General features: G+C 41.2%; 1 protein-coding gene across 2 annotated transcripts in view; it reads right to left on the reverse strand.

Annotated features, from left to right (window-relative positions):
- Window positions 1–15,089, reverse strand: part of MMD (monocyte to macrophage differentiation associated) — a 41,479-nt gene that overhangs the window by 2,676 nt on the left and 23,714 nt on the right. The window contains exons 1-6 of one of the 2 annotated variants that reach the window (XM_054644939.2): window positions 14,911–15,086; window positions 8,807–8,888; window positions 2,409–2,569; window positions 1,216–1,290; window positions 718–819; window positions 262–331 (exon numbers count right to left, since the gene is read on the reverse strand). In XM_054644939.2, the coding sequence (XP_054500914.1) occupies window positions 262–331; window positions 718–819; window positions 1,216–1,290; window positions 2,409–2,569; window positions 8,807–8,888; window positions 14,911–14,939 (519 nt within the window). In that variant the 5' untranslated portion in view covers window positions 14,940–15,086. Of the gene's footprint in view, window positions 1–261; window positions 332–717; window positions 820–1,215; window positions 1,291–2,408; window positions 2,570–8,806; window positions 8,889–14,910; window positions 15,087–15,089 lie in introns of those variants that run through there. The other variant, XM_077188416.1, reaches the window with a different exon arrangement.

Here is a 15,089-nt window from a genome sequence, read left to right on the forward strand (position 1 = left end):
TTTCAGATGCACCAAGAAACCCAGGCTCTCTCCATCTACACAATGCAGCCCAGATTGAACAAAACAAGGCAGCATTTCACTGAAATGTGAACTATAAATCCAAACTATGACAGGCTGTATTTGGTTGCTCTGCAAAGAGCATTTACAAGTATAGTGTACTAAAATGAACATCTCTGCAGAGGAAAGAGCTGCACTGGAATTTAAGCTGGTTATAAAAGGCAAGTTTTGTTTGTTTGCACTGTTAATAGTCACATTCCTTACCATGGATGTCACTACCAGAGCAGGAGAAAATCCCATCGCTAAATAGAAAAAGAGTTCAACGATCTTATACCTAAAAAGGAATGATTTGAGCAATTTAAGGTGGTGTACAAAAGGATGAACATTTCCTTCAACAGCAAAAATGAATATTTTAAATTATGTGTTGGTATTGGGTCATTAAACAAAAAGTTTTCATGCAGATAGGTTATAGTGTTTTATGACAAAATTAAAACTAGTGTTTATCTCTGCATTGTAGAGTTGCAGGCAATACCTTCTCTAAATACTGCCCAGACACTTTCACTTGCAGTTAGTACCAGTGAGAATATAAAACACTGAGGCAACTTAAATTTTCTTGTTTGATGAGAACCTTGGCAGGTCATCTCCAAAACAAAAAAAGTTTGGTCTTGTTCCCTGATGATAATTTTCAGTTTAAAGTTAAATGCAAAGAATAATTCTTACTTTTCATGGTAGAGAAATACATAAAGGGTTCCTCCAGCAGCCATCAGCCAGATAAACCATCTCATGTGAGATGCCAGAGGTCCCAGCTCACGGAGATTTAACCTGGAGGTATAAAGGTTCCAAGAGACAAAAGTGATGAGTAAACTAACACAATAGCAGTGGGGATTAATAAAAACAAATAAATACTCAGAGCTTTAACTACAGAATGATAGGGGAACAAACACTGGGACGTTCTACCCACAGAGAGGCAGAAGGTGTTTGCATTGATGGGTGGAAAGCATGAACTGAGATATGTGGAGTATAAATAAACTACTTTCTGATGCTTTCTAGCATCACTTTCTGTTCAGCAAGGCCCAGGAGATGACATTACAATGTCTGTCACAACACAATGTGGTCAATTGCATCCAAGAAGCCATCTATAGATTTTGGAAAGCTGCAACAATGAACTCTTTACTTTGGAAAAGCTTTCATTCTGCAGCTGTGGTCCCCATTTCTTACCATGGTGCGTAGGATGCTGCAATGAAGACATAGATCATCATTCTGTCACACATGTGAAAGCAATGCTCCATTGTCCTAGGGACAGAGAGACAGAACAGGTCACCATGACACATTTTGGGAAGATTTTTGCATCACCTCACTTTCCTGACATGCTTTGGAATTACTCTGGGGAAAATACCATCACCTCCATCCCTCTTACAACCATGTGGAGGAACTGAGACACGTAAGAGCTGAGCACTTCTCCAGTCCCCTCCCCTTCTCCACCCCCACCTTGCATCCCTGCCTAATCCAGACACTGTTATTATTTAGTGACTACTGGCTCTATCCAATTTATGGCCCAGAATTATTTAGGGAGTCTTACAAGGGATGGATAAATAAAATAAAATTAAAATAATAAATCCCATGTCAGTTTTGCTATTGCTGCCTTGGTCCCAAGAAGGTTTCCTGCTGGTTAGCTGGGCATTGGCAAAAGCTGTGTTCCTCAAAGCACCTGAGCATGCCATAGTCTCAGACAGTGTCTTCATGTCTGCAATGGGATATTATCCATCAACCACCTACATTATGTTTTTCTCATTCTGCTTCTGGATTAAGAGCCACTAGGGCCTACCAAAACACATTTTCTTTGTGACAAGGCAGCAGACATTCAAGTTCACTGGTACATGAGCTTGGCTCACTATTTCTTCTAAAAAAATCAAGGGTGTTTATAGGAACCAAGGCAACCCCCATGGCAGGGAGAAATGATGCATCTGACCCCACTGATATTGGAAGGTTAATTAATTACTTTATTATACTGTATTATTCTATATGTATTACATTGTATTAAACTGAATCTGCACAAGCACCCAGCTCAAGTCAACTGCCCAGAATTTTGTAGCTGTCAGCTGACAGTCCCAACACACACACACACACTTGGCCCTGACAGGCCAAGGAAAGAAAACACCCTCACTTTGGGTAAACAATCTCCATATTGCATTCTTGCATTCTACATTGGCACAACACAGGAGCAGCAAATGAGATGAGAATTGTTTTGATCATTCTTTTCTCTGCTTCTCTCAGGTTCAGAGAATGCAAATCCCACAGGTGTTTTTATCATGATTCAGTAGAAAGTACCACTCCAACCTCTGTAAAATTGGTCTGACTGAGAAGCACAGTGGGCAAACATCCCAAGGAAGTGCAGCATTTTCCCCTGCTACCTTAGGTGACTCTTCTTCCAGGAGACGATGTGGAACACGGTGGAGACGATGAAGAGGGCGCAGAGCCCCACCCCGTACATCCATGCTGTGATCTTCTCCCAGCGGTCGTCGGAGAGCCGGTGGAGGAGGGCGCTGCCCACGATGGCAGGGACGATCAGGAACTGCCAAAACAAAAGGCATTGTCGGGTCCCTGCCGCGGTGCCACCCACAGAGCAGCACCAGCAGGCAGAGAGCCCAGCCCCAGCCAGACAGTTCTGTCTTTTGGTTTTAAGTTGACACATCAGCACCAGAAATTCATCGATGTCTCAGGCATAGGTTAGATCTGGTTTTGCTAAATTTCTCCCCCCATGGTACCAGGGAAGGTTACCAACTCCTCTAGCCATGACAGCAAATTCTTTTGTCTAATTTTGTACGTATTAGCAGTGGTTTTATTTTCACATTCAGCCTCATGTTCTAAAACCAAACTGATCTTACTCTAGGCTTGAATTTAAGCCACCTCTTGTGCATAGACACAGAGCACAGGACAGACCAAAATAAACTCAAATCCCAAATGAAAAAACAAAGCATTTAGCAAAGTGCAGTTGCAAGAATTAAGCAATAATTTTGCAGAACTTGGGTTTAAGCTACCATAAATAAATTAGCTGCAAACTTCTCTCATGACTATTCATTTTTAATGCACAAAGGTGTTCTTCTAATGCAGCATATCCAACTCTGTTTTCCTTCCCACCTCCCTCTCAAAGCATTTCTAATTCACTTCTTCCAAAACAGGCCCTGTTCAAACATCATGATAAAATTACCAGACTTGCATGAAGCATCCAAGAAGTGACTGCAGGCTTTAAATGCATACATTTAAAACCACACTCCCTTCCAGAATAAAATACCTGATGTACCTCTATCTCCTTCAGGAAAAGGCAAAAAGAAAAGGGGGAGAAGAAGAAAATAACCCCAAAAACCCTAAAAAACACCCTACGTCCAAGTATTTAAAGAAGAGAGCTTACTGACAAAGCTATTTCTACCCATCTCCATCCACTATCACGTCAGCCTTCTAAGTTACAAACACTGCACAAATTCTCTTCCAGGCCCTACAGCAAGTCTAAAATGCTAATTTGTTCCCTTGAATTGCAAATAAGCTTCTTAGGGTTAAATTCCTGGCAATTTAACCCAAGTCTCATATGTTAAACAATAGAGCCAGGAACAAGCAATGTTTAAACAAATCTGGCCACTTTGCATTACAGGTTTGATAGCTCAGACTGTAGAGTTCTAGTCTAGCCTGAGCTATCTATCCTTTATCTAATTACAGACCAGAGGAAATCGAGGTTCTGCTCAGTGCAGAGGATGCAGAGCAAACTGAATGGATCTGAGAATAACAATAACATGAATGGATCTGAGAATAACAATTTCCTTCTGACTTTGAAGTATACCAGCTGTAGCTTCATTACTACTCAATTTCCTTATGTTTGCAAAGTTCAATGTATTTGTGCCAAAAGCCATGGAAATTAAAAGTATGGCATTGATACATTCACAGCATTGGGACTAGAGGTGAAAACACTTCCTGAGCTTTGTAATGGAACTATGGGAGTTGACTTGGTGCACTTTAAGGCCAGAAATAGTCTGCCAGCCTGGCTTATCATTTATCATCAACCCTAAGTTTCCTGCACACATCCTGGATAGCCCCCAAATTCAGGGAAGGTTGGAATGTGTCACTCCTCAGGAGATCAGCCACTCCTGTTTTCCACACATGACACACAGCGTGAGTGAAGTGTGGCTGAAGCCCCTGGCACAGCCAGGAACTGATGAGATCTGACAACTGTTTCATTTAGTTTTTGCAGGGGACAGGAGGATACTTAGCCCCAGAAATGGTGGTGTAGCCATGGCTCTAAGCTGTATAATCCCACTGCATCCTCAGTTTCCTTTCCAATTTTCAGTGCAAATTCCAGTTTTGACTAAACTTGACAGAGAACTAAAAGGTTTCAGAGATTAAATACCTACAAATACCAGGTAAAATAGCAAATTCCTACTAATTCCCTATAACAGCCTAGGCATGAGCTGCTCAGGGACTCTGACAGAGACCACTTCACAGGAAAAGAGACCTCTTTGGGCTTTAGATTTAGCTATTACACAGAATAACCTGCCTTTCTTACACAGAGACCCCAGCTTTTTACTAATCTCCTCAAATAAATATTTCACAAGCTAAGCTGTGACATGGGATGCTCAAATGGGCCAAAACAAAGTTCAGTGTCAATCACTCTTTCCAGTAATTATTGTGTATAAAGTGATACAGTTAAAACAAAGAAGCAATTCTATTATCACCTCTTTATTTGCACCTTCAGAATCAAGAGTGCAGCACGTGAATGAAGACTTTAATCCCTTTTTTGCCTTGTCCTGCTTTAAAGAACAAATCTACCTCTCACAGGCAAGAGCACTGTATTCCATTAAAAGGACTGATTGTTTTTTCCAAGTGTTCTTTTTGGAACCTTTTCCTCTCCATGCTTGGTAGGCACCATGGGAACAGTCAGACGAAACAAGAGATGTTTTATTACTCTTTTTTTTTGGCCAAAAATAGCTAGATTAAATACAAATTCCAGAAATGATACCCTGCTGTTCCAGCCAACTTGATTAAAGTTCTTCAGATGGCAATGCCATAACAGGTAACATATGGTACGATGGGCTTTATCCATCTTACAAAAGAAATACAAAACTTCAGCTCACAAAAAAAGGCAAATTTTCCCAAGTTCATTTGAAAAAAATCACAAGCACAATAATTGCATTTTAATCTCCAGTTTTCAAAATGGAACAGCCATTAACCAGTCCTTTAAGAGGAGGGGAGTTTATCAAAAAAGCAGTCAGAGAATCAGAACTAACAGAATGAGTGGGATTGTGCTGTGTCATTTTACAGCATGACAAAGCATTTCTTAGTTGCCAATATTCCTTGAAAAAAATTCCAGCTACAAGTCACAAAATCTTTGCTTATTTCATCACGGAGTGCAAGTCTTCCAAGTGAATATCATCAAACCCAGTAACTTAATGTACTGTGAGCAAACCCAGAACTGTGATGTGCAAATTTACTAATTTTAGCACCGTGATTAATCCTGGCTTCATCAGAAGTGGGGCTGGAAGGAAGATCTGCAGAACAAGAGAGAAGGCAACAGTTTCCTAAGCTTTCTAGAGAAATGTCAGAACAAAATAAGAGAATGAAGTTAAAAGCTCTTTCCAATAAGGAGGAAGATGAAGGATAAAAATATGTTAATTTACATCTACAGGTGGTAATTTTTCAGAATAGTTTTCAGCACAACCTTTGTGTGGTGCATTTTGGGAAACCAACTACCACAAGCCCTGCTGTTACAACAAGTAAAAACCCTTAAGGCACAAGGGAAGAGGCTGACACAAAAAGCTGTGAACCTGATCAGGGTCACTTCAGTGAAATGACACTCTCTGGTTACCAACTTACAGCAAAATACCCAGTACCTTTCACCTGTCTGGGGTTACTTAGGATACTGCTCCACTGGTCAGCATTTTACCTGTATTCTTTCCATATTTCTCCAGACAATCTCTGCCACAGACAGCTTTAAAAACCTGTTGGAAGTTTTGCTTTTGTATATCACATTCCTGGAAAATGAAGTTATTCACCTTGCACATCATGCAGGCAGCAACAATGCCCTTTGATGCACGAGCCACTGCAGCAGTGTGGTTGGTGTTACTGCTGCAATCTCATGAGCCTCTCACTGGGAGGGAAACACTGAGGGCACAAAAATGGTCCATGCACTTGCTTTTTTTTAGAAAGGAAGGCAGCAGAAACAGCAATAAAGCTGCCACCCCTGCCCCCCAAAAATGTGACACTTAGAGGGACCCATGAAGGGCTGTGCCAATCTCCTGCTGCCTGCTCCACGAGTGCACTCCTGCTACCATCTCTCCCAACTTTTCAATTTTCACCTAATTTTAGGAGACCAGTAACAGAGTGAGAGGCCCACAAGCAACTTGGGTTGTGCAACACACAGAGAGCAGAAAAACTGCTTATACCAGTCAGTGGGAATGGAGACATTTTCATCAGAAGAGTCCTGAAATTTTGATCACCCCTTCTTCCCTGCTCAAATGGCCACCTAAATGCTCCAAATCTCACTTTTAAAAAATTTATACTACTTCTGTTCTTCCATGCACTTCACTAACCCAACCTGGAATACAGATTATAACTAGTTTTAAGAATAGTTACTCCTTTTAAGGCAGTTAGAAGAAACATTTAAAGTAGTATAAAGCAAGCCATGTCTAAATCCTGAGGTTTTAACACAACAAGGTCTACCTTTTGTTTGATAAACCTTACATAGACCAGAAAGCTTCATTATGAAAGAGTCATCTCTCCCCTCCAATTCTCACAACCCCTGCTTTTCTCATGCACTGTTTCCTTCCTGTTCCTTTGAACACAGAGCACAGCTTTTTCTGTCTGTTTTCAACTACTTTGCTGCCATTCCTCTCCCAGTGTCAGAAGGCAAGTCAATGCTTCATTTAAAGCTAAAAAAAAAAAAAAGCAAGACATTTAAAATAGCCTTACAAGTAAGAAATTTGAAGATACCTTACTATGCAACACAAAACTAACTTTTAAGTATTGTACCAAAAGGTTGTGCCTGGGATTCTATACCCTCCTTTATCTTTATTTTTTTTGTTGCTTGTTTTTTTTTTTATTAAGCAGCTGCCATAAACTGATTCCTGTGTATTTTTAAGTTCAAAACCAGATGGGATACCTACTGAGAAGTACTTAGTAGAAGCTGATTGCTTCCTGAATTATGAATAAAAGTTTGGAATAAAAATATAGTGGAGAACCATTGTTGAATTCTGTTCTATAGAATCATCAATGTCTAATTGAAAACTCACACTGTAATCTAGCAGCAAAGACTCAGCCACTTGACCATCTAACATTTAGTAAGTCTGCAACACAAAGGAGATGAAAACATCCCCCCTAGCTTTTCTGTGCTTTCCCAGCTTAGATTCCCATTTCAAGACTTTAAATATAGATGAAAAGTTATTGCACATTTATTTTAACAGTTCATTGTAGGTTTTAGCAGGTAGTTTGACTGTTTAGAAGGTAATCAGAGAGCTCCACCACAAACTGCAGCCTACCAGAAAACACTGATCCACCTTGGCTGTCATGTCCTGCTAAAAGGAGGGAGTAAAACACGCCTGTTTTTCAACTAGGTGAAAGCTGAAATTGCTTAGGAGCACAGCAACATCTGCCAGATATTTTGAAATCTAACTTTTTGGCCAGAGCGAACAAGATTTGCACAAGGATTATGAGATAAACTACGCATTTGTGCTAACTAACAGAATGTTGCTTCATTCCCTAGGCAAATAAGCATATATTTACATAATGCTGTACATGAGACCTTTGGCTTAAGAACACAGAAGTTTCAGTCAACTTTATGTCTACACGCAAAACCAAGGTGATTCTGTTTTTACCAGCACCACAGAGCTGTACGTTGGTTATTTATGAAATACACACAAGGGATCCTTAAGAACAGAGCTCCTTCAAGAACTGAAGAGTCCTGGGCACAACTTTGAGCTTTCGTATCTGCAGCTCACTCAGACACACTGGAGATAAGAGACTGAGGACAAAGTCAAACATACTTCAGATGTTTAGAGTTGAGGGATTGAGGAGACACACAAGCTGCCTTTATAAAAGGGCAAATGCTATCTTAAAAAGCAAACAGACACATTTTTAAGTCCTTTTCAAAGTGCCAGACAGCAAATTAAACTTCCTAATTACTAAAAGAAAAAAAAAATCAAAGGGGACTGCTTTTGTTCTTTTTTATGTGAATACCACATATTCAAATCTAGAATAAGTCCTTACATTACGAAAATAAGGAAAGACTTGAAATTTCAGCAGGGCTGTCAGCATTATTAGGGCCTCTTGCAAAACAGCAGATTTCTTGAAGAGTCAGTAGGTATCAGAATTAAAACATTCCAGCTCTTGTTGCTCATATCCACAGACAGTCTGATGAGGCCTTGCCATTTCTCACATGGATAAATCTTTCTTTTACTTCCAGTTTACAATTTGCACAGTATTCTGTCAGGGCAGACCTGGGAAATCCACCTTGCAGGCTAACTAGTAGTGGCCTATATCCCCTTTACTGCAGGCATCCTTTGACTGAACAGAGGGAAAATATCAAGTTAAAGACCTCTAACATTGGTGAAAATTAATCTTATGAAGTGTCTGGAGCTCCAGGAGATTCGGAACATTACCAAACATCTAATTTTCTGTACTGTTACAGTTAATGCTTATATGCACAAAACCAGAGAGAGGCTGTAGATATGAACACAGTGAGGCAAAGGTAAGCATTTACAACAGACAAAAATTTATTGAAACATCTGGTTAAAGAAAAAATAGAAAAAGAAGCCAGAAGTGTACTTACTGCATGTGTGTAACAGTTAGCAGCATGTTCATAGCAAGTGGGTTTGTAGCGGCTGTTGGCTGGAGCTGGGTGGTTCATGAACCTGTGGAATAATTAAGAAGTACTTTCAGGAAAGTTACTAAAACATCTCTCTGAGTGTCATGAAGGAAATGAAGGAATACTTCCAACTTGGTAGTATTGAAAATTGTAAGTACAGACATGTTCAAAGTAACTGCAATTTAAATTGCAAGTTCTCCCAAGTAAAGTCTCTTACCAGACACACATGTTAAATAAATTCCTGTGACTGCCTGGTGCAGGGAATGGTTATCTTTAATCAGGAGTTCACATAAAGCAGTCAGACTCCCTCTTTTCTGACAGTTTGGTCAGAGAAAGAATGAAACATTTCCTATTTAAATTACTAGGCAAGAACTCAAATTATTCTTGAAATATGGAGTTCATCATAGCTGTCATAACTTGTTTTAAGAAGTTCTTGAAACTGCAGCAATATTCCAGTTTGGAGCACTGAACAATGATTTTGACTCCTATAGCAAACAGTATTTGCATCTCTGGAGCATGAGGTGGCTCATTTTTTCAATCCTACATCTGTAACTGAGATCCAAACATCTCCTACATGGGCATGACGCAAGGAGACTCTAATGGTCAGTTCTGAAGAGGAAACATTTCAAGAGGTTTGCCATAGATATTCCATCTTTTTATCTAAGAATTTTCAAACATTCTAACAAACAAACAAGCACATCAAATGCAGTCCATGCAAGCTGAACAGAATATGATGAAACCCTAGAAAGTTCTGGAAGAATTTGCCAATGCAAATGTTTTGTTTAAGTGTATTAAAAAACCCAAACACTTCAGCTGTTTCCTGTGAAACTCAACAATTTAAATCTGCGTAGGAACACCTGTAAAAGACAGCACACACCTACATGCAACAGTCAAATGAAAGCTGTGAACTTCTCCAGCTCCAGTCTGTTATCCCAGCACTGATGAGTGTCTACAAAAGTGATTATCTTTCACCAGTAATTCCAGTTTACTCCAGGTTTTTCTAAAACTATGCACTGACAATTAGTCAGGTATCCAAGTAGCCAGGAACAGCTTCACAAGAAATACAGAACATGTTTGTATACTCAGAACCAAGAGCAGCTGTGTTACCTAGATTTATACAAAAAGCTTGTTAGACAAACATGTCTTTCCCCATGTCCCCCCTGGTTAAAATCAAAATGACTCCTATTTTTATGACATCTATAAAATACTGGCCAACCTCAAAACAGAGGAAAACAAACAACTAAAAAAAACCCAACCCAAATTTTACAGTTGGCATAAGCAGTTCCAGATTTCTGGAATATTTCACTTGGTTTTCTTGACTGATTAATTAAGTGATTTGTGAACCATTTTTTCTAAACTGAATAGATGAAAATGTAGCAGCATTGGGAAAATAACAGTGTCATGATCCCTCCCCAAACCATGGCAATTTCAAGAAACAGTTTCACTGGTACTAATACAAAGGCTAAGAAAAATGTGGATTTAATTCACAGACACAGAACATAAATGGTTGTTAGCACATTAATAACCCTGAAGGAGTTAATGTATAGTTAAAAATGGCAATTCTTTTGTCAGGGAGAAATGGCACCTTGTTCTCCTCTCCAAGAAGACAATGACACTGTCATCACAAAGGCTTGCAGAATATCTGGAAAATTACTTTATTCCCAGTGCTTGTATGTCTTCAACAGCTGCTGAACACCATCTCTGCATCCTCTAAAGATGGAACATTCAGTTTGCTCAGTTCTGCTTCCAAGTCAGGAAGATGTTTAAAAATAAAAGTATCTGTTGGCTCAGTGAGTGGCCAGGCTTGGACTGCCCTTGTCCAACTCCATAAATTCAAAGTCATGGGAAACTTTTCACTTATCACATCTAGAATATTATTGCTTTTCTCTGTGGTGGTACTTTGGAAGTCTCACAAGAAGTAAAAAAAAATTTTAAAAAGTCAAACTGAAACCTGAAGAACCAAAAGGAATAATTTTATACTCTGCAGTAGCTTTATAATTTCTGGTGTTCCAAATTTCTATGTTAGATACTATTATCATATACAAATCTATAAATAATTGATGCCTCCTAATGGGATCTTCTATTATCCAACATTAGCCTACTTTTAATTTTTTTCCTTTTTTTTCAGTAGGAAATACACTGCATCTTTCTAAAGCAATCACACTGGATCTAGGGGTAATGTTAGATTTTAGAATTATGCACTAACACTTCAGAAATTAGGACCTCTTACTGTCACTAATTTAAAGACATCTATTAGCTGTAGAACAGAACACAAAGACAGGAACAAATCTATCCTTGCTCTGTTACCTACACACAGAGCTGGGTTTTTTCCCTGTTTTGTTTGTGGCAGCACAGGAATGATGCAAATATTCTGTACCAGAGCTCCAGCATTAGCTGGACTAACACCTCACCCATCCCCTTCACCTCAGTGTTTATACCAATAACACCAACACCCCCAGTGTGTTTTGGCAGGAGGGGAAGTGTTCAGTTTTACCTCTGCCTTGCAGAAATGGGTCTCACAATGCCCCAGCACCAACTTTGCTGCACATTTGACAGACCTGCACCTCTCCCTTCTGAGAGGGATTGCCTCCAACAGGCTGAAAACATTTGCTCAGGTCACTACTCACAGGCAGCAGTCTTAGTAAAGCAAACTTTGAGTTATTCCTCTTTGCCTTTTGATAATTAACTATTTATAAACGTTATCAGGAACAACTTCAGAGGACGGATCATTAACGAGGTGGCTGGAAGGGCAAAATGCCAGCCAGTGCTTCTCACGAGTTCATTTCATTTCCAGCTTGACAGTTTAGGCTTAATGTCTTAAGAAACAGATGTGGATTTTGAAAATAGCTGCTCTGTGATATTACTGATGTGCTCATCAAAACCAGGAAAATTATTCTGACACACACAGTTAAAGTCAGTCATATACTCCTGCAGTTATAGACACATATGATATTGCAACACAAAGGTAGAAGAATGTGGTTGCTTATTCACATTCTAGAGGCAAAACAGCTCTGCTCTTTCTTAAAGATAAATAAATAAGCAAACAAACCCCATGCCACCACCAACAATGGATGCTTGTTTCCTGCCTTGTGAATACAGCAACACAGGGACATTGTTCTTCCTCCTATCTACAGGTCACGTTTGCCTCCTCTGGAAAAGATAATTGTGGGAATTATAATCTCACCTTCCTAAAAGTGGAAGCTCAGTAAAGAGCATTCAGATGCTGTTCACTCCTAAACAAAGGCTCTCTATAACACAGCCATTAAGGTTATTATCAAATGCAAGACATTCTGACAAAGTCCCACTGAACTGGGATACAGTTTACAGGAAATGTCTTTAACTGAAGCCTTTTTGATTCTCTAGTAAATCTCTAATGTATTTTTTACTAGCAGATCTAGTGAAACCAGAATCATTTAATCAGAGGATACGCAGCACATCTCACAAGGATGCACAAACACTTCTCCATTTAAGATATTGACAATCCAAGATATTCAAGATAAAATATTAATGCCTTCAATACCAGAATAAGAAATTTCTGAAATTAAGAGACTGAGAACTGCTTGTAGCCAGCCAGGAGAGCAGAATGCTTTCACACTGAACTGAGCTGTGAGTTCCTTTTCACAATTTAAATTCTCAATGCTCAGAACCTGCTCAAGGCCAAGGAAGTTCAAGACTCAGAATTTCACAGCAAACAAACAACTTCTGATGGACATACTCCCAATATAAGCAGAAAAAAGGTACTGAGTGAGAGAGACAGCAATTTAAAACAAGAGGGAAGAAACTCACACCCCTCCCTTCACGCTACTTGATCTTTGATCTTGAAATACTTTAAATATTTTAAATTCTAAACATACAGACTGATCCATCCTTTGTGACAGACCCTAATCTCAAGGCGCTATTCATTTCCAAGGAACAGATGCTGTATGTTTCCCAGAGATTCCAGAATTAAAGAAGATAGTATCTCAGAGACAAAGCAGAAGGAAAGTCCGAGGGCTCTTAATGCTTTGTCTTTGCATGCAAAGCCAGCTTAGAAAAATAAATTACAAAACCCCAAATCCATTGCACATATCTGTATGACATTTGTCTGGCATTACAACAAGCTTAGACCCCAAACTGCAGAAGAGAAATCAAATCTTGCCCTATTGATGACTCCCATCTGCTAAATAAATTATTGTTTTAACCATAAAGCAAAATGTCATTAAAAACAGCAAGCACTGATAATGGCCTTAAAGATCTGGATTTTTTAGTCTTTTCAGGAAGTATATTTCCTTTATTCAGCTCAAAAGACCTCATACTTCCTTTCACCAGCTTAAAAACACATTCCCTCTTTTTGTGCTTTTCTTTCCTTGTGTTTTCCAGCAGCAGGAGAAGCCATTTAGACCTAATAAACCACAAATAACAGCATATGAGAAACTGCAACAACGTGGGCGTAACTCCACAAAACCGGCAGTAGCATACATCAAATAGGGTTAAAAATTGCTTCATTATCTAAATGTATGCTTCAGTACCTAGGATGTTACCTAAGCTCTTTGTTTTCAAGAGGAAAACAAAAAAAAAGAAAATATACAAGCAGGTCAGAACAGATCTGATGACCATTCAGATTAGATTTTGAAGAGAAACAAAAGGATTTATTAAAAGCGTGCTTGTACCAAATTTGGCTTTGACCAAATTCATTCAGTTAAAAGTAGATCCATCTTCCTCCACAGTAGGCACCTTCCTTCCTGGATTTGACAGTATCTAGCTGTGGTTTGTAACTGTTCACATAATCTTTACTATCTCTCAACATCTGAGGCACAGAAATAATTCAGATCAGTGCAGAAGCAGTTCCCTTATTTGGAAATATCAGTGAAATCCCACGCTGTGCGAAGGTTCATGTACTTACAGCACGATACTAAAGATAAAAGGAAACCTGCAATACTCTGAGAACCCACAAACAACTCTGCTATCATACATAGATTGTGTCATGGAAAAAAGTGTCTGTGCATCCCACTGACCTCTGCAAAGCCTCCCCAGCCTTCTGGCAAGTATGAAAGGCAGCAATTCAAGCAAAGAGTGGGCAGCAATCCCAAGTCACCCCAGGTGCTGCAGCACATCTGAGCTCAGGGGCAAGGGACCAGCCAGCCAAGGTGTGGGCTAGCACAAAAACCACGTCCGACCGCATTAATATTTTTTTCTCTTTCAGTTTTATTTCCCTTTTAATACTTAGGTTTCAGTTTTTTGAGCATGTTGGTGAAAGGAGAGCAAGGCAGGCCTATGGCAGGTACCTGGTCAGGGAAGCCTTGTGAAACTGGCCTCACCCAGGAGATGGGCTGTCCATCAACAGTTACTGGCCTGGCATGTGGACAATGAGGAACCAAAGCCCACAGATACTTATCCAAGAACCACGACCGCAGTTACCCGATCAACCTCCCCGTGAACATGAGCAGCATCTAAAAGCTGAATGAAGGTTGATTTTTAACCTGAAAAAGCATAGATTTAGATTGGATACTAAGAAGTAATTCTTCCCCGTGAGGGTGCTGAGGCCCTGTCACAGAGAAGCTGCGGCTGTCCCATCCCTGGAAGCACACAAGCCCAAGTTGGACAGGGCTTGGAGAAACCTGGTCTAGCCCATGGCAGAGGGCTGGAACGAGATGAGCTTTAAGGCGCTTCCAACCCGGAGCATTCTGCGATTCCATGATACTCAATGCGCCCTCGGAGGCAGCAGAACAAGGAGCTCCATGGCCCCGCGGGGCCACACGGAGCCGGCGGGTGCTGACCCAGCCCGGCCCAGGAGCCACAGGTCGGGCCCCGCGGGAGCGCCGCGATGCGCGGCTGTGACACAGGGCCGGATGCGCGAACCTTCACCCACTGAACGGCGGCGGTGAACGAACAAACACACAAACAAAAGACCCTCCTCACCCCCGCCCACTCGCGCCCCCCGGGACCTCGCTGCCCTCGCCGCCCGGCACCGGCGAGAAAACCCCGGCTCCCCCACCCACCCCTCACCCCGCCCGGGGGTCCCATCCGGCGGGGAGCGCCTCGGGCAGGAAGGAGGATCCCATCCCCGCCGGGGGTCGCGGCGAGCTCACCTCCGGAACCGCTCCCGGAGCCGCCGCATGGGTCCGGGGCGGGGGTTCGGGCCGGGGGGCTGCGGGCGGCTCCGGGGGCGGCTCGGGCCGGGCTCCGGGCCCGCATTGGCGAGCGCGCGGCCGCGGCGCGCAGAACGGCGGGCGCCGGGCGGGCTGAGCGCGGGGCCGGGCGGGCGGCG

Source organism: Agelaius phoeniceus, chromosome 19 (assembly GCF_051311805.1).
Source record: "Agelaius phoeniceus isolate bAgePho1 chromosome 19, bAgePho1.hap1, whole genome shotgun sequence".
NCBI classification, from domain to species: Eukaryota; Metazoa; Chordata; class Aves; order Passeriformes; family Icteridae; genus Agelaius; species Agelaius phoeniceus.